Source organism: Mustelus asterias, chromosome 19 (genome assembly GCF_964213995.1).
Source record: "Mustelus asterias chromosome 19, sMusAst1.hap1.1, whole genome shotgun sequence".
In the NCBI taxonomy this organism is placed as follows: Eukaryota; Metazoa; Chordata; class Chondrichthyes; order Carcharhiniformes; family Triakidae; genus Mustelus; species Mustelus asterias.
This window is the reverse complement of record NC_135819.1, coordinates 14953285-14980218: the sequence shown is the minus strand read 5'-3', so window position 1 is coordinate 14980218 and position 26934 is coordinate 14953285. Positions and strand designations below refer to the sequence as shown.

At 50.0% G+C, this 26934-nt stretch overlaps 1 protein-coding gene across 2 annotated transcripts in view; it reads right to left on the bottom strand.

Moving 5' to 3' along the window:
• Positions 1–26667, bottom strand: part of LOC144507785 (uncharacterized) — a 99972-nt gene extending 73305 nt beyond the window's left edge. The window contains exons 1-2 of one of the 2 annotated variants that reach the window (XM_078235078.1): positions 25871–26667; positions 16898–17450 (exon numbers count right to left, since the gene is read on the bottom strand). In XM_078235078.1, the coding sequence (XP_078091204.1) occupies positions 17211–17450; positions 25871–26656 (1026 nt within the window). In that variant the 5' untranslated portion in view covers positions 26657–26667 and the 3' untranslated portion in view covers positions 16898–17210. Of the gene's footprint in view, positions 1–16897; positions 17451–25870 lie in introns of those variants that run through there. The other variant, XM_078235079.1, reaches the window with a different exon arrangement.
• Between the last annotated feature and the right edge of the window lie 267 nt (positions 26668–26934).

Here is a 26934-nt window from a genome sequence, read left to right as displayed (position 1 = left end):
TTTAGTTCAGTTAGGGTATCATGATCGGCGCAGGCTTGGAGGGCCGAAGGGCCTGTTTCTGTGCTGTACTTTTCTTTGTTCTTTGAGGAGTGATGGGTGATTGGTGAGGCGGGGAGGGGATGTTATAGAATCATAGAATCCCGACAGTGCAGAAGGAGGCCATTCGGCCCATCGAGTCTGCACCGACCACAATCCCACCCAGGCCCTATCCCCATAACCCCATGCATTTACCCTGGCTAGTCCCCCTGACACTAAGAGGGGCAATTTAGCATCCACCTAACCCGCATGTCTTTCAGACTGTGGGAGGAAACCAGAGCACCCGGAGGAAACCCACGCAGACACGGGGAGAACGTGCAGACTCCGCACAGACAGTGACCCAAGCCGGGGATCGAACCCGGGTCCCTGGCGCTGTGAGGCAGCGGTGCTAACCACTGTGCCACCATGTTGAAGCTTCACAGTTGTGTTTCAAAAGGTTTGTCTGTGTCTCTTAAGGCATGAATGAAAAGTTGGTGAAAAAGAATCGCAAGGCGGTATGATGCGAGGTACGTGTGACTGTTATGAATGGCCAGGTGTGTGTGGGTGGGTGTGTGTATGAGGAAGAAAGAAATTTATTGGCAGTTAAGAAAGCAGAGTTTGTTAGCAGTTGTGAATGAGAGCGAGATTTCTTGTGTGGGAGTTAACTTTCAGACGGAAAAATATTGGTTTAATCATTAAAATAATTAACGGGAGCACAGAGAGAGAGAGAATGTTTGTTTTTTCCGAAGCCATAATTGTCTCCGAGAAATCCAATCGGGAATTCAGGAGAAAACTCATAACCCGGAGACCCTGGAGCAAAGGAGGATTGGGAGGAGGGTGACCTTTAGAGAGGTTTATAAAATCATGAGGGGCTTAGATAAGGTGAATAGCCAAGGTCTTTTCCCAGGGTAGGGGAGTCCAAAACTAGAGGAGGACAGGTTAAAGGGGAAATATTTCAACGGGCAAATTTTTCACACAGTGGGTGGTGCGTGTATGGAATGAGCTGCCAGAGGAGGTGGTAGAGGCGGGTACAACTACAACATTTAAAAGACATTCAGACAGGTACATGGATGGGAAAGGTTTAGAGGGATATGGGCCAAACACAGGCAAATGGGGCTAGTTCAGTTTAGGAAACCTGGTCAGCATGGACGGATTGAGCCAAAGGATCTGTTTCCGTGCTGTACATCGCTATGACTCTAACGTGGAACCCGTTACCACAGGGAGTGTTTACTTTTCTCAAGTGGGCATCTATCCCTCATTGCCCTTGAACTGAGTGTCCTTCTCGGTCTTTTCAGAGGAGCAGTTAAGAGTCAACCATATTCGCTGTGGGTCTGTAGGCCAGACCTGGTAAGAATGGCAGATTTCCTCCCCTAAAGGACATTAGAATCATAGAATCCTTACAGTGCAGAAGGAGGCCATTTGGCCCATCAAACCTGCACCGACAACAATCCCACCCAGGCCCTATCCCCGTAACCCCACGTATTTCCGTGCTGGTCCCCCTGACACTAAGGGGCAATTTAGCATGGCCAATCCATCTAACACACACATCTTTGGATTGCAGGAGGGGCATGGACAGGGCGGAGAGGGAACAGCTGTTCCCCTTAGTTGAAAGGTCAGTTACGAGGGGACACAAGTTAAAAGTGAAGGGTGGGGGGCTTGGGGGGGACAGTCTGGAATGCGCTGCCTGGGAGGGTGGTGGAGGCGGGATGCCTTAAAAGGTACCTGGATGAGTACTTGGCACGTCATAACATTCAAGGCTCTGGGCCAAGTGCTGGCAAGTGGGATTAGGTGGCAGGTGAGGGCCTTTAATGCGTTGGTGCAGACTCGATGGGCCGAAGGGCCTCTTCTGCACTGTAGGAATCTGTAATTCTGTGAAACCAGAGCACCCGGAGGAAACGCACGCAGACACAGGGAGAATGTGTAGACTCCACACAGATAGTGACCCATGCCAGGAATCAAACCCGGGTCCCTAGTGCTGTGAGGTAGCAATGCCAACCCAATGTGCCATCATGCTGCCCAAACGTGAACCAGACGGGTATTTAACAATCAACAATGGTTTCATGGTCACCATTAGATTTTTAATTCCACTTTTGCATTCGAGTTAAATCGAATACAATTTGACTTGAATACAAGTCGAGTATGGTGGGATTTGAACCTGGGTCCCCAAAGCATTACCCTGGTGCCTGGGTTACTAGTCCGGTGACAATACCACTGCGCCACCACCTCCCACATTGCGTGAAGGGATACATTTAAGGGAAAACATATGAAGGAGAAGGAGATAGGGGAAGACAATAACAGATTTCGATGAGACAGGTTAGGAGGAGACTTGAGTGGGCTCATGAACACTGGCATGGACTGGTTGGGCCGAATGGCCTGTTGTATTCGTTGGAATTTAGAAGGCTGAGGGGGGATCTTATAGAGACCTATAAGATAATGAAGGGGCTGGATAGGGTAGAGATGGAGAGATTCTTTCCACTTAGAAAGGAAACTAGAACTAGAGGGCACAGCCTCAAAATAAAGGGGGGTCAGTTTAGGACAGAGTTGAGGAGGAACTTCTTCTCTCAGAGGGTGGTGAATCTCTGGAATTCTCTGCCCACTGAAGTGGTGGAGGCTACCTCATTGAATATGTTTAAATCACGGATAGACGGATTCCTGATCGGTAAGGGAATTAAGGGTTATAGGGATCAGGCGGGTAAGTGGAACTGATCCACTTCAGATCAGCCATGATCTTATTGAATGGCGGGGCAGGCTCGAAGGGCTAGATGGCCTACTCCTGCTCCTATTTCTTATGTTCTTATGTTCTGTGCCATATATCCTTTGTAAGCCTAGGTAACGGGTGAAGGGGGAACATGGATTCAGTGTTATGGACAAGGGGGATTGAGGAAGAACTATTTTACGCATCCTGTTGTAATCTGGAACTGGCTGATATCACGGACAGTAGAAGCAGAGAAGATCAATGTTGAGTTCTAAAGGATATTGGATAGGAACTTGAAGTTGCAAGGATTGAGCAGGGGAACAGGGAGGACTAGATCACTCTACCGAGCCAGCATGGATTCCTTGGGCCAAATGGCCTCCTCCTGTTCCACGATGATTCAATGAGTCCTGCGGAAGCCCATGCTGTTAGCTGATTAAGTTGGATTCCACACAAATTGCAAAAGAGAAGTCACTAATTGACAATAATGGAAAAGTTCGCAGTGGCCATATTGTTTGTGGGTTGCATTAAATAACAACTAATCCAAAGGTTGTGATCCATGGAATCATTCCAGCCTTCCAGACTCAACATTGAACTCAACAATTTCAGTCAATAACTTGTGCCTCCGTGTGTTTGATCAGCAATTGTCAGCGATGATTCAGCTTTTCCCAACTCCTACTAAGCCCGTCTTTTGCCCCTTTACCATATGGCGGCACAGTGGTTAGCGCTGCTGCCTCACAGCTCCTGGGACCCGGGTTCGATTCCCGGCTTGGGTCACTGTCTGTGCGGAGTTTGCACATTCTCCCCGTGTCTGCGTGGGTTTCCTCCGGGTGCTCTGGTTTCCTCACAGAGTACGAAATGATGTGCAGGTTAGGTGCATTGGCCATGCTAAATTCTCCCTCAGTGTGCCCAAACAGGCGCCAGAGTGTGGCGACTAGGGCATTTTCACAGTAACTTCATTGCAGTGTTAAGGGGAGTGAATGTATTGAGATTGACAGGACATCACGATGGGTTTGGATGGACCAATACGACCTGTTTGAATCTAAATGCACAAAATTAAGTGTAGAAATTTAGGAGGTGTCTAGATGGAGTGGATAGTATCAAAGGATCAGAAGGAGGCCACTTGGCCCATCTGCAAGATTGCGCATATCGACACAGACATCAAGTTTCTACAAACATGCAAGAAAGCAGACAAGATACCGAAAGGTCTACGGATCACGAACCCACTCAGGTCAACCTATAACACAGACTACGCTGAGAGACTTTGCCGTCGCACCTCTCTCACCCTCCTCAAACACCTCATACAGCTCTACAGCAAACGCCGCAGCCTGGAAACCAAGATCGAATCCATATTCTCAACTTGCGCTCGGGACGCAGACCAGCTGCGAAACTCTGCCAAGCAGACGAGACAAAGGAACTACACCATCTACATGCACACCAAGAACAGGAAACTTGAGAAACTCGGCATCACCACCAGCAGCAACCAAGCCTCCCCCCGTACCACAGTAGAAAACAGGACCACTGCAGGAAAGTCCATTGTCAACTTATCGGACTACACACTTCAGCCAGATGAAATCGAAGTTCTCAGCCGAGGGCTCAACTTTTGTCCCACTACCAAAATAGACCCCATCAGTCTCGCAGCAGACACAGAGGAATTCATCAGGCGAATGAGGCTGCGGGAGTTCTTCCACAAACCCCAAGAGGCCAACAGTGAACACAATGAGACAGCCAATGAACCGGAACAGCTGACAGAGAGATCCGCAGTGCAACCGAAGAGGAAAGAGTCGAATTGGACTCCTCCGGAAGGCCGCTGCCCTCGACTTGACATGTATGCCCAAGCCGTCAGGAGGTGCGTCAACACCAAATTCATCAGCCGCACTCACAAGACAGCACCGAACATCACCCAAGCACAACGCAACGCCATCCACGCTCTCAAGACCAACCGCAACATTGTCATCAAACCAGCAGACAAAGGAGGGGCCATCGTCATACTGAACAGAACGGATTACTGCAAAGAAGTGTACCGACAACTGAACAACGAGGAACACTACAGACAGTTACCCACAGATCCGACCAAAGAACACGCCCGTCAACTCAACACTCTGATCAAAACTTTTGATCCGGACCTTCAAAACACCCTCCGTGCTCTCATCCCACGTACTCCCCCCGTTGGAGATCTCTACTGCCTCCCAAAGATACACAAGGCAAACACACCCGGCCGTCCCATCATTTCAGGCAATGGAACCCTGTGCGAGAACCTCTCCGGCTATGTCGAGGGCATCTTGAAACCCATTGTACAAAGAACCCCCAGCTTTTGTCGTGACACTACAGACTTCCTACAAAAACTCAGCACACATGGAGCAGTTGAAACAGGAGCACTCCTCGTCACACTGGATGTCTCGGCACTCTACACCAGAATCCCCCACGATGATGGCATTGCTGCAACGGCCTCAGTACTCAATGCCGTCAACTGCCAGTTTCCAGATGCAATTTTACAACTCATCTGCTTCATCCTGGACCACAATGTCTTCACCTTCAACAACTAGTTCTTCATCCAGACACACGGAACAGCCATGGGGACCAGATTCGCACCTCAATATGCCAACATCTTCATGCACAGGTTCGAACAAGACTTCTTCAACGCACAGGACCTTCAACCGATGCTATACACTAGATACATCGATGATATTTTCTTCCTTTGGAGTCATGGTGAGCAATAACTGAAACAACTATATGATGACATCAACAAGTTCCATCCCACCATCAGACTCACCATAGACTACTCTCCGGAATCGGTTGCATTCTTGGACACACGCATCTCCATTAAGGACGGTCACCTCAGCACCTCACTGTACCGCAAGCCCACGGATAACCTCATGATGCTCCACTTCTCCAGCTTCCACCCTAAACACGTTAAAGAAGCCATCCCCTACGGACAAGCCCTCCGAATACACAGGATCTGCTCGGATGAGGAGGATCGCAACAGACACCTCCAGACGCTGAAAGATGCCCTCTTAAGAACAGGATATGGCGCTCGACTCATCGATCGACAGTTCCGACACGCCACAGCGAAAAACCGCACTGACCTCCTCAGAAGACAAACACGGGACACGGTGGACAGAGTACCCTTCGTCGTCCAGTACTTCCCCGGAGCGGAGAAGCTACGGCATCTCCTCCGGAGCCTTCAACATGTCATTGATGAAGACGAACATCTCGTCTAGGCCATCCCCACACCCCCACTTCTTGCCTTCAAACAACCATGCAACCTCAAACAGACCATTGTCCGCAGCAAACTACCCAGCCTTCAGGAGAACAGTGATCACGACACCACACAACCCTGCCACAGCAACCTCTGCAAGACGTGCCGGATCATCGACACGGATGCCATCATCTCACATGAGAACACCATCTACCAGGTACACGGTACCTACTCTTGCAACTCGGCCAACATTGTCTACCTGATACGCTGCAGGAAAGGATGTCCCGAGGCATGGTACACTGGGGAAACCATGCAGACGCTACGACAACGAATGAATGAACACAGCTCGACAATCACCAGGCAAGACTGTTCTCTTCCTGTGGGGGAGCACTTCAGCAGTCACAGGCATTCAGCCTTGGATCTTCAGGTAAGCGTTCTCCAAGGTGGCCTTCACGACACACGACAGCGCAGAGTCGCTGAGCAGAAACTGAGAGCCAAGTTCCGCACACATGAGGACGGCCTAAACCGGGATGTTGGATTTATGTCACATTATCAGTAACCCCCACAGCTTGCCTCCTGGGCTTGTAGAATCTCACTAGCTGTTCTGTCTGGAGACAATACACATCTCTTTAACCTGTGTTTAATGCTCCCTCCACCCACATTGTCTGTACCTTTAAGACCTGGCAGGCTGTAGGATTCGCATTCTTATCAGTATTCTGCAACTTGATTTTGTCTGTTTGCACTGTTTGAGAGCACATTTCCACTCAATCTGACGAAGGAGCAGTGCTCCGAAAGCTTATGGTATTTGCTACCAAATAAAACTGTTGGACTTTAACCTGGTGTTGTGAGACTTCTTACCGTGTTCACCGATTCTCTCTGACAGGGTATCTTATCCAGGTCCTTTCCCCCACCCTATCTCCATAACCCAATACATTTACCATGGCCAATCCACCTAACCCGCACATCTTTGGACACTAAGGGACAATTCAGCATGGCTAATCCACCTAACCTGCACATCTTTTGGATACTAAGGGACAATTTACCATGGCCAATCCACCTAACCTGCACATCTTTGGACACTAAGGGACAATTCAGCATGGCTAATCCACCTAACCTGCACATCTTTGGACACTAAGAGGCAATTTAGCATGGCCAATCCACCTAACCTGCACATCTTTGGACACTAAGGGGCAATTTAGCACGGCCAATCCACCTAACCTGCACATCTTTGGACACTAAGGGGCAATTTAGCATGGCCAATCCACCTAACCTGCACATCTTTGGACACTAAGGGGCAATTTAGCATGGCCAATCCACCTAACCTGCACATCTTTGGACACTAAGGGACAATTTAGCATGGCCAAACCACCTAACCTGCACATCTTTGGACACTAAGGGGCAATTTAGCATGGCCAATCCACCTAACCTGCACATCTTTGGACACTAAGGGACAATTTAGCATGGCCAATCCACCTAACCTGCACACCTTCGGACTGTGGGAGGTGCACCCAGAGGAAACCCACGCAGACATGGGAAGAACGTGCAAATTCCACACAGACCGTCACCCAAGGCCGGAATCGAACCTGGATCACTTGTACTGTGAGGCAGCAGTATTTACCCTAGTAATCCCCCTGACACTAAGGGGCAATTTTAGCATGGCCAATCTACCTAACCCGTACTTGCTGAAAGGGGCGGAAGCCCTCTCTCATTTATACGGTACTTGGGTATGCACTTGAAGCCTCTACTGAGGTTGCAAAGCAAGGGGCCGGAAAGTAAGATGAAGTTGGATGGCTACTTGTCAAACATGAGGTGCCAAATGGCCTTCTTCCGAGCTGTAAATTTCTCCCACGCAGTCTGTCATTTTTCACATGTCGGCACTTCCTGGGGAAAGGAAGGCATCCGCGACTTAAAGAACAACACCAGACGACAGACAAAGTCGGTAGTTTGAATATTTATTAGGCAGCTTCCGAGTGAAGTTACAGGCCCAAAAAGCCTGGGCGCACAGTATCCCGCGTCCATCGCGCTAACACACTGAGAGCGTCCCGTTATAGACAGTGAGGAAATGAACAAGGATTCACGCACGCGAAATAAAAAATAAACTTTCCTTCACTCCAGCCAGACAAAAAAGGGATTCTCAGCACGGCTTTGGAGATTTTATCAAGTAGGCTGTCTCCCATCGAGAGATTAGTCAAGCTCATTTTCTGTGCAGTTCATTAATATGCGGCTGCTAGTCATACATTTTCTGGGCGAACTGCCCATCGTCGACAGAGACACACTTCTCAATAAACAGGCAGAACACAAACACTGCTTAAATCCCACTTCCTGGAACAATGCTGAGGAGGACGGAGAGCAAATCTCTGCAAACTCACCGAGGCCTGCTCCCACAAGCTAGGGGTGTCCAAATTCTGACCCCTCTGAGTTGCCTGGTGTCTCCCTCCCCCTCAACCCTAGCAACCCCAGCCTCCAGGCCGGGCAACCCAGTCCAGCATGCCCTTTGTATCTGCCCAGTTATTGATTGTCGAATGATAATCCGTATCACAAAACCCACTTAAACCGAAGGGGATCCCATGATTGAATGTTCGCCCTTTGTCGCGTTCCGCACGGTTTTCGGGGCCAACTATTTACGCAAGTGCTTTCAGTTACATAGAAACAATGTGCAGGGGTTTACGGGGCAAAGGCAGGGGAATGGGCACCAAGTCACGATGCCCGCTTGGAGTTCCGGCACGGGCACGATGGCCCGAACAGCCTCGTTCTGTCCAGTGGCAATTTGATGAAGTCCCTCTCAAGGTCAGCTACAAGAGGGCACAAGTTTAATGAGTAGGTTTAGGGGAGATGCGTGGGTACGTTTTTCACACAGAGGGTGGTGGGTGCCTGGAACGCGCTGCCAGTGGGGGTGGTGGAAGCAGACACGTCAACAACATTCAAGGTTTATCTTGATGGACACACAAACAGGAGGCCAACAGGGGGATAGAAATCGCGTATCGGCGCAGGCTTGGTGGACCGAAGGGCCTGTTCCTGTGCTGTATTGTTATAGCGTCATAGAATCATAGAATCCCTACAGTGCAGAAAGAGGCCATTCAGCCCATCAAGTCTGCCCTATCCCCATAATCCCACATATTTACCTCGCCAATCCCTCTAACCCAGGCATCAGGGGACACGAGGGAGCAATTTAGCATGGCCAATGCACCTAATATGCACATCTTTGTACTGCGGGAGGAAACCAGAACACCCAGAGGAAACCCATGTAGACACGTGGACATCAATCACCCAGTCCCTAAGGTCAGGTGGTACGGTGGTGCAGTGGTCAGCACTGCTGCCTCACAGCGCCAGGGACCTGGGTTCAAATCCGGCCTTGGGTGACTGTCTGTGTGGGGTTTGCACATTCTCCCCGTGTCTGCGTGGGTTTCCTCCAGGTGCTCTGGTTTCCACCCACAGTCCAAAGATGTGTAGGTTAGGTGGACTGGCCATGATAAATTACCTCTTAGTGTCCAAAGATGTGTAGGTTAGGTGGACTGGCCATGATAAATTACCTCTTAGTGTCCAAAGATGTGCAGGTTAGGTGGATTGGCCATGCTAAATTGCCCCTTAGCGTCCAAAGATAGAAACATAGGAACCCTACAGTACAGAAAGAGGCCATTCGGCCCATCGAGTCTGCACCGACCACAATCCCACCCAGGCCCTACCCCCATATCCCTACATATTTTACCCGCTAATCCCTCTAATCTCCGCATCCCAGGACACTAAGGGGCAATTTGAACATGGCCAATAAACCTAACCCGCACATCTTTGGACTGTGGGCGGAAACCAGAGCACCCGGAGGAAACCCACGCAGACACGAGGAGAATGTGCAAACTCCACACAGACAGTGACCCGAGCCGGGAATCAAACCCAGGTCCCTGGAGCTGTGAAGCAGCAGTGCTACCCACTGTGCTACCGTACCGTGCAGGTTAGGTGGATTGGCCATGCTAAATTGCCCTTTAGTGTCCAAAGATGTGCAGTTTAGGTGGATTGGCCACGCTAAATTGCTCCTTACTGTCCAAAGATGTGCAGGTTAGGTGAATTGGCCATGCTAAATTGCCCCTTAGTGTCCAAAGATGTGCAGGTTAGATGGATTGGCCATGCTAAATTGCTCCTTACTGTCCAAAGATGTGCAGGTTAGGTGAATTGGCCATGCTAAATTGCCCCTTAGTGTCCAAAGATGTGCAGGTTAGATGGATTGGCTATGCTAAATTGCCCCTTAGTGTCCAAAGATGGGTGGATTAGGTGGATTATTGGGGTAAATACATAGGGATAGGGCCTAAGATGCTCTGATGGAGAATTGGTGCAGTCTGGATGGGCCGAAAAGCCTCCTTCTGCACAGTAGGGATTCCCCCCAATCCCCCAACTCATCCTCCTCCTTTCTGGCCTTCCTTTGACCAAGCACCTGACCTAATATCTCCCTGTATGGCTGCTATACTTTGTTACCTAAAGCTCCGGCGATGCGTCCTGGGAGGTTTCATTACGTGAGAAGTGTTATATCAATATAAGCTGCTGCAGTTGCGATAATCTCCAGGACGTACAGGGTTGGGTACAGTGCAGAAATCCCCAGCCCTACATCTTTATCTCATTAAATGAGCAAGCATTATAGCAATGGCCCACCTCCAAACTGCGACACCTGAGATGTTCCATTATTCAGGAGCAGGGAGGTGCGTTTCCTCTGCGGGCTATTCCAGGTGTGCTGAAATGCCAACCTGGCAGAGGAACAATAGCCAGACAAGCCAACTCCTCATCTCCACCAGGACCCAGAGCTGTGAGCACGGGACATATGTAGTCAGGCATGTTAGGCAGTCTGTCACTAAGCTTCTCCCAGATAAATCGTTATTCAGGTGAGTGTCGAAAGGCGGCTGAAGGAGCTTAATTCATTTAGCACTAGGCTGAAGTCAAAAGCGACTCATCTCTCTCTCTCTTGATTCCTGGTTCATCAATTAAATGCTCACTGATTTGCGTTATAAACCTGGGGTTTCGAGTTAGGGACTTGTTTAAAACGCCTGATAAGGGCGGCACGGTGGCACAGTCTGTTAACACTGCTGCCTCACAGTGCCAGGGTCCCGGGTTCAATTCCCGGCTTGGGTCACTGCCTGTGCAGAGTTTGCACATTCTCCCCGTGACTGAGTGGCTTTCCTCCGGGTGCTCCCGGTTTCCTCCCTCAGTCCAAAGATGTGCAGGTTAGGTGGATTGGCCATGCTAAATTGCACCTTAGTGTATAAAGAATAGTTGGTTAGGTGGATTGGCCATGTTAAATTGTCCCTTAGTGACCAAAGATGTGCAGGTTAGGTGGATTGGCCATGTTAAATTGCACCTTAGTGTATAAAGAATAGTTGGTTAGGTGGATTGGCCATGTTAAATTGTCCCTTAGTGACCAAAGATGTGCAGGTTAGGAGGATTGGCCATGCTACATTGCCCACCCGGAGGAAACCCACACAGACACGAGGAGAACGCGCAAGCTCCACACAGTCACCCAAGGCCGGAATCGAACCAGGGTCCAGTTCACTAATGTCCTTCAGAGAAGGAAATCTGCTGTCCTTACCCGGTCTGGCCTACATGTGACTCCAGAGCCACAGCAATGTGGTTGACTCTCAACTGCCCTCGGGCAACTAGGGATGGGCAATAAATGCTGACCAGCCAGTGGCACCCATGTCCCACGAATGAATAAAAAAAACCTACAAAACTTTGGACACTAAGGGGCAATTTAGCACGGCCAATCCACCTAACCCGCACATCTTTGGAGTGTGGGAGAAAACCAGAGCAGCCGGAGGAAACCCATGCAGACACAGGGGAGAATGTGCAAACCCCACACAGATAGTCACCCAAGGTCAGAATTGAACCTGGGTCCCTGGCACTGTGAGGCAGCAGTGCTAACCACTGTGCCACCATGCCACCCTGAGTCTTGAATTTTGAGTTTATACAGTACCTTTAACAAAGTAAACCATCCCAAAGCATGTCAAAGACGGGATTATCAGAATTAAGTTAGCGCTGGGTCACCTATAGAGCTGTTAGGGAAGATGGCCACAGGCTGTGTGGTAAAGAAGAGGAGATAGAGAGGGAATTCCAGAGCTCAGGGCCTAGTCAGCTGAAGTTCGACCTCTGTTACGGGTAATTTACTTGTCTGCCCATACTGTCGGTCACAGTACGAGTTTTAACACCAGGTTAAAAACCAACAGGTTTATTTGGTCGCAAATGCCATTAGCTTTCGGAGCGCTGCTCCTTCGTCAGATGGAGTGGAAATCTGCTCTCAAACAGGGCGCAGAGACACAAAATCAAGTTTCCACTCCATCTGACGAAGGAGCAGCGCTCCAAAAGCTAATGGCATTTGCTACCAAATAAACCTGTTGGACTTTAACCTGGTGGCATCTCCACATCATGGTCACAGTATCCACAGGACAACGGGCGGGATTTTCCGGCTGTGCTCGCCCCGATGACAGAAAAATCCCCCTGAGTTCAACGGACATTTCCACGGTCCGCCTGTCGCTCGCTACGATTCCCGTGGCGGGCGGGACGGTAAAACTCACCCCAATGTCTTTGAGAGGCCATCTCGTTAACATCGCATATTATAAAAGCAAAATATCACGGATGTTGGGGATCTGAGCTGGAAAAGCTCAGGAGAGCTGGCAGCTTCAGTGTTGGGAGAGACAGAGTTCCCGTTTTCCAGTCCTGTGTGACCCTTACTCGGAATTAAACTCTTTGGAACCCTTCTGATAACAGCCATATTGGACTCGAAACGTTGGGCGGGATTTTCCGGCCGCTTTCGCCTTGCCCCAAGACCGGAAAATCCCACCTGAGATCACCGGACCTTTGCATGGTCCGTTCCATCCGCTACAATTCCCGTGGCAGCCAGTACGGGAAAATTCAGCCCATTAACTCTGTTCCTTTCTCCACAGATGCTGCCAAATATTGGGAGTAGAAAGAAAATGAACATGAAACCATCGTTAATTGTTGCAAAAACCCATTTGGTTCGAACTATAGAATCCCGACAGTACAGAAAGAGGCCGTTCGGCCCATCAAGTCTGTGCCGACCACAATCGAACCCAGGTCGCATTGCCATTCACTAATGTCCTTTAGGAAAGGAAATCTGCCATCCTTGCCCAGCCTGGCCTACCTGTGACTCCAGAGCCACAGCGGTGTGGATGACTGAAATGCCCCTCTGAAAGGGCCTAGCAAGCCACTCAGTTGGAGGGCAATTAGGATCCATAATAAATGTTGGCCCAGCCAGTGACACCCACACCCCATGAAAGAATATTATAAAAACTTGCTGGGGCAATTTTTTCAGCCAATGACCATGTTCCTACTTGGCTGAATCTGTCCAAAGCCTTTGCCGCATGGCCAATATTTGAGAACCCCCCTCGTGGTCTCCCAGCTTGGACTGCTGGCAGGATGGTAGATCACCAACTATCGCAAGGTCAGCCCTTTAACATAATGATGGAGTGCTGTGCAGAGGTGAAGTTGCCCACATTTAAGGACCAGGATATGGTGCAGAGGGAAGAAATTGGGAGCAACCCCTGAGCCAATTGACTGCCCTCCAATGTGCCATTTCAATGCAATATCACCCAAAGCCAAAAATATAGAGCAGCTCAAGGTTGCTGAGTGCGGGTTAGATGGATTGGCCATGCTAAATTGTCCCTTAGTGTCCAAAGATGTGCGGGTTAGATGGATTGGCCATGCTAAATTGTCCCTTAGTGTCCAAAGATGTGCAGGTTAGGTGGATTGGCCATGCTAAATTGTCCGTTAGCATCCAAAAATGTGTAGGTTAGGTGTATTGGCCATGCTAAATTGTCCCTTAGTGTCCACAAATGTGTAGGTTAGGTGGATTGGCCATGCTAAATTGCCCTTTAGTGTCCAAAGATGTGCAGGTTAGGTGGATTGGCCATGCTAAATTTCCCCTTAGTGTCCAAAGATGTGCGGGTTAGGTGGATTGGCCATGCTAAATTGTCCCTTGGTGTCCACAAATGTGTAGGTTAGGTGGATTGGCCATGCTAAATTGCCCTTTAGTGTCCAAAGATGTGCGGGTTAGGTGGATTGGCCATGCTAAATTGCCCCTTACTGTCCAAAGTAAGTTAGGTGGCATGGCCATGCTAAATTGCCCGTTAGTGTCCAAAGATGTGTAGGTTAAGTGGATTGGCCATGCTAAATTGCCCCTCAGTGTCCAAAGATGTGCAGGTTAGGTGGATTGGCCATACTAAATTGCCCCTTAGTGTCCAAAGATGTGCGGGTTAGGTGGATTGGCCACGGTAAAATGGGTTACAGGGATAGGACGAGGAGTGGGCCTGGGTGAGATCCACTGTCGGAGAGTCAGTGCAGACCCGACGGGCCGAACGGCCTCCTTCTGCACTGTTGGGGCATCTACGAGTGTGGACTTTGTTGAATCTGAGGGAAGAAAGGGAGGTGGGGGTGGGGGGGGGCACTTTCCTCAAACCGGGGCATTGCCCCAAAGCGTGAGGTGGGGTGGGGGGGGGGCACGGCCATGAAATAAAAAGCCAAGGGGTGTCGAGAGAGCGGGTGGAAGGGGTAAATTCCACGAGAGAGGGTTCGCCTGATGGATATTTTGACAGATTGTTTCCCCGTTGTCAGAAACCATGGCTGAATCATGCCTTATCATCATTCAATCTACCTCGCAAAATTATGCATCAGCTTTCTGATGGCAGAGAGCTATTAAAAGGCCAATTCATCCCTTCAGGAAAAGACAAGCTCTCCTCGCAATCTGCTTGTTGGCTGAGTATTGCGTTCACATCTTAACAATAAATCCCCAGTCAGGATATAAAATGCCACAACCTTAATTAGGATTCTCAACTCCTTTCACTAAAATCTAAAAATGTGCTTCCAACCCACTCTTATTTTTTTCTCTCTCCGATCCACGTAGAAATGAATTCAAACAACTACAGCCTCTCCTATGTCCCTCTCCCCATATCTCTCCCCACTCTTTGAACTTCAATTATTCATTATTCCTTTCACTTGCCAAGTCCATTCCCTTCCTGGAAGGCGCTACTTCAGGTCCAGAATTTCGGTCCTTCCTAACGACCCTTGGCTTAACCTTCCTTCCCTTCTGCCCTCCCCTATCGCCCCACTGTCCCCCTGTGGATTGGGATGCTCTACTGGGCGGGATTTTGACGGCCTCGCTCGTCCCGAAACTGTAAAATCCCGCCCGAGGTCCATGCTCTGTCCCACACCCGCTCCGGGTCCCATGGCGGGCGGGACAGTGAAGTTCTGGCCACCGTGTCAAAGGCCCTATGCAATTCAGTCACTTATTTTTCATTGAAAAATAGAATCCCTACAGTGCAGAATGAGGCCGTTCAGCCCGTCTGCACCAACTCTCTGACAGCGCATCTTACCCAGGCCCCATCCTCATAACCCCACAAATTTACCCTACCAATTCCCCAAACCAGACATCTTTTGGACACTAAGGGGCAATTTAGCATGGCCAATCCACCTAACCTGCACATCTTTGGACACTAAGGGGCAATTTAGCATGGCCAATCCACCTAACCTGCACATCTTTGGACACTAAGGGGCAATTTAGCATGGCCAATCCACCTAACTCGCACATCTTTGGACACCAAGGTGAAATTTAGCATGGCCAATCCACCTTACTGACACATCTTTGGACACTAAGGGACAATTTAGCATGACCAATCCACCTAATCTACATATCTTTGGACACTAAGGAGCAATTTAGCATAGCCAATCCACATGACCTGCCCATCTTTGGACACTAAGGGGCAATTTAGCATGGCCAATCCACCTAACTACACATCTTTTGGACACTAAGGGGCAATTTAGCATGGCCAATCCACCTAACTACACATCTTTTGGACACTAAGGGGCAATTTAGCATGACCAATCCACCTAATCTACATATCTTTGGACACTAAGGAGCAATTTAGCATGGCCAATCCACCTAACTACACATCTTTTGGACACTAAGGGGCAATTTAGCATGGCCAATCCACCTAACCTGCACATCCTTTGACTCTGAGACGAAATCGGAGCACCTAGAGGAAACCCACACAGACACGGGGAGAAAGTGCAAACTCCACACAGACAGTGACCCAAGGCCAGAATCGAACCCTGGTCCTTGGAGCTGTGAGGCAGCAGTCCTAACCACTGTGCTGCCGTGCTGTCCCATGGGAAATTGGCGTCGCTGGCTGGCCAGCATTTATTGCCCACCCCTTGTCGCCCTTGAGAAGGTGGCGATGAGCTGCCTTCTTGAATCGCTGATAGCCTTCCAACTGAGTGGCTCGCTAGCCCATTTCACAGGGCAGTTGGGAGTCAACCACATTGCTGTGGCTCTGGAGTCACATGGAGGCCAGACCGGGTAAGGACAGCAGGTTTCCTTCCCTAAAGGACATTAGTGAACCAGATGGGTTTTTCCAACAATCGACAATGGTTTCATGGTCATCAGTAGATTCTTAATTCCAGATATGTTTGATTGAATTCAAATTCCACCATCTGCCGCGGCGGGATTCGAACTCAGGTCCCCAGAACATTAGCTGAGTTTCTGGATTCATAGTCTAGCAATAATACCACTAGGCCATCGCCTCCCCTGATGTCCCATTAACACAAATTTGTCTGAGCACTCCGCTCCCCCTTAAAATGACCTAGCAATGGAGTGACATTCCGGACAGGTTAGATGGTTCGAATTCGTTCAGGGCCTAGAGTTATACCACCGGCTGTGCATCCCCTCTCCAGGTTGCAGTGAGACCAGCCACAAAGGATCTGTGCTTGCCCAGATCTCAGAGGTAGAGAACATAGCATCATGGAATCCCTACAGTTCAGAAGGAGGCCATTTGGCCCATCGAGGCTACACCGACCAGGCCCTATTCCCGTCACCCCACATATTTACCCTGCTAATCCCCCCTGACACTAAGGGGCAATTTAGCATGGACAATCCACCTAACCCACACATCTTTGGACTGTGGGAGGTAACCGGAGCACCCGGAGGAAACCCACGCAGACACGAGGAGAATGTGCAAACTGCACACTGACAGTGACCCAAGCCGGGAATCGCACCCGGGTCCCTGGCGCTGTGAGGCAGCACTGCTAACCATTGTGCCACTGTGCCACCCCAAAGGCCCAAGAGGCAGATGTTGGAGAGAGGGGAGGGGAGGGGGGGAATTTCAAAAATGGGGAAAATAAAATGGTGGACAGGACTGAGGGAAATGGACACCAACTCAATGAAGTTCTGGAAAATATCCCAATTTGACTTATTCCCCTTCCTATCGACCGACCGCCATGGCCGTGACTGGGAATGGGCTTGGAAAAGGGGACACCGACTCAGTTTCCCACTTTCTCCAGGTCGCACTGACATTGTTCCACCAGCGTCACCTCTTTGCTCACCAGCAGGCCCCCTTCACATTCCAGCCGGACCGTGTCCCTCCTCAGCTGGCTGGGGAAACACCTGGAACAGGAGCGGTACAGTCGCTGCTCTGCCCCCGGGATGAAGAAGGAGCTACACTGCCCGAAACACAGTCGGTTTTGGAAGGCGGACGTCTTGCAGTTTGGGTGGGAGATGTTCTGAAAGAGGAAGAGAGAGAGAGAGAGAGACGATTAAATATGTTGTGAGTGAGCGGGCAAGCGAGAGAGGGCCCCGCAGGCTGTGCAGACGGACTGAAGACCCCAAGGTCACCGTCTTAAAGATGTTCTGCACTTTTATTGCGGGAGCCAGTGGTTAGCACTGCTGCCTCACAGCGCTAGGGACCCGGGTTCGATTCCCGGCTTGGGTCACTGTCTGTGTGGAGTCTGCACATTCTCCCCGTGTCTGCGTGGGTTTCCTCCGGGTGCTCCGGTTTCTTCCCGCAGTCCGAAAGGCGTGCTGGTTAGGGTGCATTGACCATGCTAAATTCTCCAAACAGGCGCCGGAGTGTGGTGACCAGGGGATTTTCACAGTAACTTCATTGCAGTGTTAACGTAAGCCTATTTGTGACACTAATAAATAAACTTTACTTTGCAACCGACTCAAGAACAGCTTCTTCCCTGCTGCCATCAGACTTTTGAATGGACCTACCTCGCATTAAGTTGATCTTTCTCTACACCCTAGCTATGACTGTAACACTACATTCTGCACTCTCTCCTTTCCTTCTCTATGAACGGTATGTTTTGTCTGTATAGCGTGCAAGAAACAATACTTTTCACTGTACACCAACACAAGTGACAATAATAAATCAAATCAAATCAGTGTGCCGGGCCGCCTCCTTTGCTGAAATCAGCTACAGCACGGTCGGTACCACTCGCATTACTGAGTCAGAATGCTGTGGGTTCAAATCCCACTCCAGCCTGCACGATCTAGACCACAACCTGCAGCCCCAAGGGTCACACTTGGCCCTTCTGGGTTCCGAGTGCGGCCCCCACGAGACATTTTGTTGACCGTTGCCCCAGGCGCAGGGTTGCCACATTCTGCTGATTCCTGTCCGTGCAGTTTTTTTTCCTGCCGGTGTGACTGAAGCGATTCGCCCGTAAAGCGAGGGTGAGTGAAGTGAGGTGTGTGCTGATTGCTCACAACACTGACTGTGAGAGCCGTGCACTCCCTCTGTGCCCAAAGCGTCAATATTTCTTCTGTTTTTACCATTTGAAGCTGATGAGAGTTCTATTAATATATAAATGATGAAGCATTTTCCACAACTCGTTATGGAACATTCAGTATGTATTAAATGCATTTAATCTGAGGTGGAGATGCCGGCGTTGGACTGGGGTGGGCACAGTAAGAAGTCTCACAACACCAGGTTGAAGTCCAACAGGTTTATCTGGAATTACGAGCTTTTGGAACTCTGCTCCTTCTCACTCCTCAGCTTCTCCATCCCTCGCTCTACTTTCGCATCTCTCTCTCCCTCTCTCTCTGCTCCTTCCCCCTCTCCATCCCTTCCCCTCGCTCAGAATCATAGAATCTCTACAGTGTGGAAGGAGGCCATCGACTCTGCACCAACTCTCCAAAAGAGCATCCCACCCAGGCTTCCCTCTGCCCTATCCCTGTAACCCTGTGCATTTAGCATGGCCAATCCACCTAATCTGCAAATCATTGGACGCTAAGGGGCAATTTAGCATGGCCAATTCACCTAACCTGCACATCTTTGGACACTAAGGGGCAATTTAGCATGGCCAATCCCCCTAACCTGCACATCTTTGGACACTAAGGGGCAATTTAGCATGGCCAATCCCCCTAACCTGCACATCTTTGGACACTAAGGGGCAATTTAGCATGGCCAATCCCCCTAACCTGCACATCTTTGGACACTAAGGGGCAATTTAGCATGGCCAATCCCCCTAACCTGCACATCTTTGGACACTAAGGGGCAATTTAGCATGGCCAATCCACCTAATCTGTACCCCTTGGGGCTGTGGGAGAAACATGCTGAATCCGCACAGACAGTGACCCGAGCCGGGAATCGAACCCGGGTCCTTGGTGCTGTGAGGCAGCAGTGCTAACCACCATGCCACAACGTGCCGCAATTTCTTCCCCCTCTCAATTCTTCCCCCTCTATTCCTCCCCCTGTCCCTCGCTCTGTGTGGAAATCCTCTCCTCGCCCTCGCGCTCTCGCTCAGAGCCTCCAACCTACACCCTGCCAGCTCCCTGCAGCCCATAGCCAGGGTGCGGCCTAGCTATTGCGAGCTTGACTCATCCCATCTGCTCTGCGGTTTGCACCTTGAGGCGCCACGAGTAAATCCCCCGTGCCAAAAAAAAAGCACAAAGAAGCTTTCTCGCAGAGAAGGCACGATGGGATCTCACACTGCTGACTCCAGCCCAGGCACCAGCCGCAGGTTCGGCAAACCGGGGTCGCTCGCAACCCTTCAAATGGTGTCAACAAGTGAGGCAGGCAATCGATTTCACACTCCCCCAAATCTTCCAGAAGCCGCAGCCATAAGGATGGTCTGGGCTACGCTGCCGCAAATGGCAGCCAACAGGATGCAGTCATTGCAAAAGAACCAACGCCAAACCTTTCACCCACACACAGACACATACCGCACCGTGCCACAGCAGCACCCTCTGGTGGCCATGCCAACCACACACCAAAGTCCCACTTCCAACCCCCCGGCAGCTGGGTTCAAGGGAGGAAGCGGGCCAAGGGGGGCACGACCCATGGCCGTATGGAGCACTCAACTGCTTCCATCACCCGTCTGACCCTCCCCCTCCACTCTTCGCCCCGCCAGTCTCACCGTGCCAGTCTCACCGTGCCAGCCTGTCCCTTACCAGCCTTTGCGAGCAGATTTCAGCTGGCTTGGGGGAGAGAGATGGTTTTTAAAAAATTAATGGCTGACACTTGGGAATCACTGAGCCTTCTCCCTCTCCCCGCCTGGTCTTTCTCTCTCTCTCTCTCTCTCTCCTTCTCTCTCCCTGTACTCCCTTGTTTCATCCCACCCTCCCTCTCTCTCTCTCTCGTTCAATCTCTCTGTACCTTTCCTCCCTCTTTCTCTATTCCTTCCCTCTCTTTCTCTCTCTCTCTCCATTCCCTCTTTGTTCCTTTCCACCCTCCCTCTCTCTCGCTCACTCTCTCTGTACCTTTCCTCCCTCTTTCTCTTTCCCGCACTTTCTCCCTCTCTGTACTATCTATTTCTCTGTCCCTTCCCACCCTCTCTCTCTTTGCATCTTTCCTCCCTCTCTCTCTAATTCTTCCTTCTCTCCATTTACCTTCCCTTTTTTCTGTCTCTTCCCACCCTTCCTCTGTGATTATTTCTTCCCTCTCTCTCTAATTCTTCCTTCTTTCTCTCTATCTCTACCTTCTCTCTTTTTTCTCTTTTTTCTCTGTCTCTTCCTACCCTCCCTCTCTGTGTATCTGATGCGCTATTCAGACACGAGGCTTGAAGCTCAGTAAATGAAGGCTTTTATTTACTGTTAATGAAGCTACCAGAACTTATATACACTATCCCAGACTGAAGGGGTCCCGGCCAGAGCAGGGACTCTTATACCTCTCCCAGGAGGCGGAGCCCGACTGGGATGTGCCACAACACTACAGTACAAAGGTGTAACAACCCCACCCTAACCCCAACAGCAACAATAGCACAACCCAACAGTAACATATGTACATCCTTGTAGTCCTGGCCAGCCCCTGGCTCAGCACTATCCAGTGAGAACCAACGATGGGGTTCACCACAGTATCTTTCCTCTCTCTCTCTAATTCTTCCTTCTCTCTCTCCTCTACCTTCCCTTTTTTCTCTGCCCCTTCCCACCCTCCCTCTCTGTGCATCTTTCCTCCCGCTCTCTCTCATTCTTCCTTCATTCTCTCTCTCTACCCTCCCTCTTTTTTTTCCTGTTCCTTCTCACTCTCTCTTTGTACATTTTTCCGCTCTCTCTAATTCTTCCTTCTCTCTCTCCTCTACCTTCCCTTTTTTCTCTGTCCCTTCCCACCCTCCCTCTCTATACATCTTTCCTCCCTCTCTGTCTAATTCTTCCTTCTCTCCCTCGCTCTATCTCTCCTCTTTTTTTCTCTGTTCCTTCCCCCTCTCTCCAGCTGTTTCTTCCCGTCCTCTTTCTCTTCCCTCTCTTTTGCTCACGTTCTCTCTCTCTGTCCTGGTTTCTTTGCACCTGAACTGAGGGAATAATTTGAACAATTCAGATTGTGTAGCCTCAGTTATTCTGTGAGCTGAACAGACTAAAATGGGATCGTTAGCCTGTCATTATGAGCCTTGTCTCGTGTATACTGCACTGATCACTATGACGATGACGAGGCCAGTCACTTTGTGATTTTTGATTTATTATTGTCACGTATTGGGATACAGTGAAGAGTATTGTTTCTTGCGCGCTATACAGGCAAAGCATACCGTTCATAGAGAAGGAAAGGAGAGAGTTTCAAAGTTTTAAAGTTTATTTATTAGTGTCACAAGTAGGCTTACATTAACACCGCAATGAAGTTACTGTGAAAATCCCCTAGTCCCCACACTCCTGTTCGGGTTACACTGAGGGAGAATTTAGCACGGCCAGTGCACCCTAACCAGCACATCTTTTGGATTGTGGGAGGAAACTGGAGGAAACCCACGCAGACACGGGGAGAATGTGTAAACTCTTTCTACATAGTGACCCAAGCCAGGAATCGAACCCAGGTCCCTGGCGCTGTGAAGCAGCAGTGCTAACCACTGTGCCGCCCCAGTTTTTTTTAAAGTTTATTTATTAGAGTCACAAGTAGGCTTACATTAACACTGCAATGAAGTTACTGTGAAAATCCCCCAGTCGCCACACTCCGGCACCTGTTCGGGTAACACTGAGGGGGAATTTAGCATCGCCAGTCCACCTAACCAGCATGTCTTTCAGACTGTGGGAGGAAATGGAGCATCCGAAGGAAACCCACGCAGACATGGGGAGTCCACACAGACAGTGACCCAAGCCGGGAATTGAACCCGGGTCCCTGGCGCTGTGATGGCAGCAGAGTGCAGAATGTAGTGTTACAGTCATAGCTAGGGTGTAGAGAAAGATTAACTTAGTGCGAGGTAGGTCCATTCAAAATAAAAGCAAGTTACCACGGATGCTGGAATCTGAAACCAAAAGAAAAAATTGCTGGAAAATCTCAGCAGGTCTGGCAGCATCTGTAAGGAGAGAAAAGAGCTGATGTTTTGCGTCCAGATGAGCTTTGACAGAGAGTCGTCTGGATTTGAAACGTCAGCTCTTTTCTCTCCTTACAGATGCTGCCAGACCTGCTGAGATTTTCCAGCATTTTCTCTTCTGGTTTCAGGTCCATTCAAAAGTCTGACAGCAGCAGGGAAGAAGCTGTTCTTGAGTCAGTTGGTACGCGACCTCAGGCTTTTGTGTTTTTTTCCCGACGGAAGAAGGTGGAAGAGAGAATGTCCGGGATGTGTGGGGTCCTTGATTAGTTTAAGGTTTTGTTTAAGGTTTTTATTAAATTTGACAACATCTACACCCCTAGTGTGTTACAGGTTATGTAGGTAGGTACCTGCAGATGAGATAATAGATCCCTTTCCTTTTGCTCTTCCATGGGACTCACCTGATGAAGGGGCAGCGCTCCGAAAGCTCATGCTGCCAAATAAACCTGTTGGACTTTAACCTGGTGTTGTGAGACTTCTTACTGTGCCATGGGATGTGGGCATTGCTGGCTAAGGCAACATTTACTTCCCATCCTTAATTGCCCCTTGAGAAGGTGGTGGGTGAGCTGCCTTCTTGAACCGCTGCTGTCCGTGTGGTGTAGGTACACCCACAGTGCTGTCAGGAAGGGAGTTCCGGGATTTTGACCCAGCCACAGTGAGGGAGCGGCCAATCTTGTTAGGAATGAGTTAAGAGACCTTCCAATTAAGTCCTAATTTGATGTCAATTATTAAATAGAAGTCACTGATATATAAAGGGGCTATAGGTGGCACTGGGTGTTGTTGGAGAATTGTGGGTGGGGAAGTTGGGTCAAAGAAATGAAGATATTTTATGAAGAAGCAGAACTCGGGCCTCCTTTATTCCACAGCAACCGAGAGGCTCAAACGGATATATTTCCAAGTCAGGAAGGTGTGTGGCTCAGAGGGGAACTTGCAGCTGGTGGTGTTCCCATGCATCTGTTGCTCCTACCTTTCTAGCTTGTCGTGTTTGGAAGGTGTTGTCAAAGGAGGCTTGATGAGTTGCTGCAATGCATCTTATAGATGGTACACACAGCTGCCACCCTGTTATGGTGATGGAGGAGGGAGTGGATGGGGTCCCAATTAAGCGGGGCTGCTTTGTCCTGGATGGTGTCGAACTTCTTGAGTGTTGTTGGAGCCGCACCCATCCAGGCAAGTGGGGAGTATTCCATCACACTCCTGGCTTTTGATTTGATTTGATTTATTATTGTCACATGTATTGGGTTACAGTGAAAAGTATTGTTTCTTGAGTGCTATTTCAACAAAGCATACTGTTCATAGAGTACATAGGGGAGAAGGAAAGGAGAGCGTGCAGAATACGGTGTAGAGTTTGGAAGAGTTAGAATACAGCTTTAAAAGCATAGAACGAAAGTAAAAGATAGAATTAGAGAGTATGCTGGGGACAGCTTGCAAGAAGTCGACATGCTCTGAAGCCATTTTGTTAGTCTAAACTTGTGCCTTAATTGGAGTGGGCCTAGATCGGTCAACGTGGCTCGATCAAGTGACCAGATTAGGGCAGTGTGTAATCTTGTCTGCTGTTGGTGTGGCCACTGGGGCACTTGCTAGTCACACAATATTCCCAGCATTCCTTGAGCTCTGTGCGCTGATGATGTCAAGGAACAGTAAGAGGTAGACGAGAGGAAAAAGGAGCCAATCACACGAGGAGAGAAGAGAAGCCATTGCTGGAGATACCCTGGCAATGATTGGTTAGTGGAGAGTGTGCCCACAGGCCAATTGGCCTGTGGTGAAAGCATCACTGTTCACCCAATGGTTCCAGTGACCTATGAGCTGAGGGGGAGTGGGGGGGTGTTCAGGGATATCTGTGTATTTAGGGCAGGGGGGGGTTAAAGATTAACTACAATGAAACCCCAGTTATAGTAGCACAACTGCAACAGTTTATTTATTTGCCCCTTAGTGTCAGGGGGACTAACTAGGTAAATAATGGGGTTATGGGGATAGGGCCTGGATGGGATTGTTGTCGGTACAGACTCGATGGGCCAAACGGCCTCTTTCTGCACTGTAGGGATTCTATGATTAGTGTCACAACTAAGCTTACATTAACACTGCAATGAAGTTACTGTGAAAATCGCCTAGGTGCCACACTCCGGAGCCTGTTCGGGTACACTGAGGGAGAATTTAGCACGGCCAATGCACCCTAACCAGCACGTCTTTCGGACTGTGGGAGGAAACCGGAGCACCCGGAGGAAACCCACGCAGACACGGGGAGAATGTGTAAACTCCACACACAGTGACCCAAGATGGGAATCGAACCCGGGTCCCTGGTGCTGTGAGGCAGCAGTGCTAACCACTGTGCCACCCAGTTAATGTTAGTAATTAATGTAGATCAATATCAGAGGACCATGATCTCTCAATCAACAATGCTTCTTAAAAAGTTGAAGGACATTTCTCCACGCCAGTGATTATGCTCCAGATGAAATTCCTTCCACCATAACTTATCTCGTTCCATTATCATAACCTTCTATTCCCATTCCCCTCATCAACCATTTGACTTCCCCTTCATAATTATTCAGATTAATAAATAACAAACGGTCTTTCACCAATCGCAAATGGCAGCCCCCTGAGCCTTTACTCATTCAACTTAAGAAATAGGAGCAGGAGTAGGCCATTCAGCCCCTCGAGCCTGCTCCGCCATTCAATACCATCATGATCGATCTCATCTCGGCCTCACAGAATCCCTACAGTGCAGAAGGAGGCCATTCGGCCCATCGGGACTGCATCGATCACAATCCCACCCAGGCCCCATTCCCGTAACCCCACATATTTACCCTACTAATCCCCCTGGCACCAGGGTCAACTTAGCATGGCCAATCCACCTAACCCACACATCTTTGGAGTGTGGGAGGAAACCGAAGCACCCGGAGGAAACCCACGCAGACACGGGGAGAATGTGCAGACTCCACACAGACAGTGACCCAAGGCCGGAGTTGAACCCGGGTCCCTGGAGCTGTGAGGCAGCAGTGCTAACCACTGTGCCACCGTGTCGCTCCCAACTCCGCTTTCCTACCCGTTCACCATCGCCCTTCAACCCATTACTAATTAAAAATCTGTCCACCTCGATTTTACTCAATTTTACTCACATTTACCCAATGTCCCGGCATTCACTGCACTCTGGGTTGGCGAACTCCACCGATTCACCACCCTCTGAGAGAAACAGTTTCTCCTCATCTCCTGTATCTCTGCCACCGTGCCACCCATTACGTGGGGTTACGGGGATAGGGTGGGATGGTTTTCGGTGCAGACTCAATGGGCTGAATGGCCTCCTTCTGCACTGTAGGGATTCTATGATTCGATACAATCCCAATACATGTGACAATAATAAATCAATTCAAAAGATAATCCAGATTTGGTTTTTGGATGCAGATTAATTCACCTACCTGTGTGAAAGGTACCGTTCTGCAGTTTGATCTTGTGGCTTCGTGCTCCGTCAGAGGAAGGGCAATCACCTCAGTAACCCCTCGCCCTTTCTCAGTCAATCTCCTCCATGCCTCTTCAGCTGTCCTCTGCCTGGCTTCTGCGTCATGTCTTGCAAGGGGTGCGGACGGATCCCAACCCCTGGCTTCGCTCTTTAGCTTTGTCTCAAAGTTGTCGTCCGTATGGCCTGAGCCAGAACCCCAAACCTCATCCCCTGCCCCCCGCCCGGTTGGGAGATCTTCGGCACTCTGTCGAAATGGCCTTTGGTGGCTGAACTTTTCTTTGGTGTCAAGATCCGGTGGCCCCTGCTTTGTGTGAGGACCTCCCCTTTTGGTCAAACTTTGCGCCGGCTCCCAAAGGCCCAAAGCCACTGTCTTACGGATCTGAAGGCCGCCTGCTTTCTTCCGATTTCGCCAAGGGCCCCCCGGGAAAACCGGAGCTGGGTCTCCCTGCCCCCAGTCCTCGGGCCTGCCCCGCCTCGGGAAGCCTGCAGCCGGAGCGACGGGACGGGCCCAAACCGGGAAGCCCGGGCTCCGCCGGGGGAGATCCACCCCGAGGGACTCCCGCCTCCTCTGCAGCCCCAGGAAGGTCGCCCACTGGTGGCTCGCGGTCTCCGGGAGCCGGGGCGGGGGACGGTGTCCGAAGGGGAAGCGGGCGGCCAGCAGGTTGGGGAGCGTGGCCACCGGGTTGGAGATCCGCTCGCGGTCCGGCGTGCCGCTCCCCAGCGGAGAGTGTGCAGAAGAGGTCATTTCTTCGTTGTCATCTGGGTGGTACTGTGCTCGCCTGGGGAGGAAGCTGAGACTTGATGCAGTGAGGGAGAGACTGACTATGAGCTTTATCCAGAAGGCCGACATTTTCACAGGACTTCTGTGCTTGTAAATCCCAGTTCAAGGCTCTCACAACAGAGACTTGCAGTCAATTTTGGATTTTCCCACAGCACTTGCCTCTTTATATCTTGCCGGTTTTCCAAGCTGCAGAGATTACCACAGGAAGCTGCCATCTCACATCCCCAAGCGTCATTGAAATC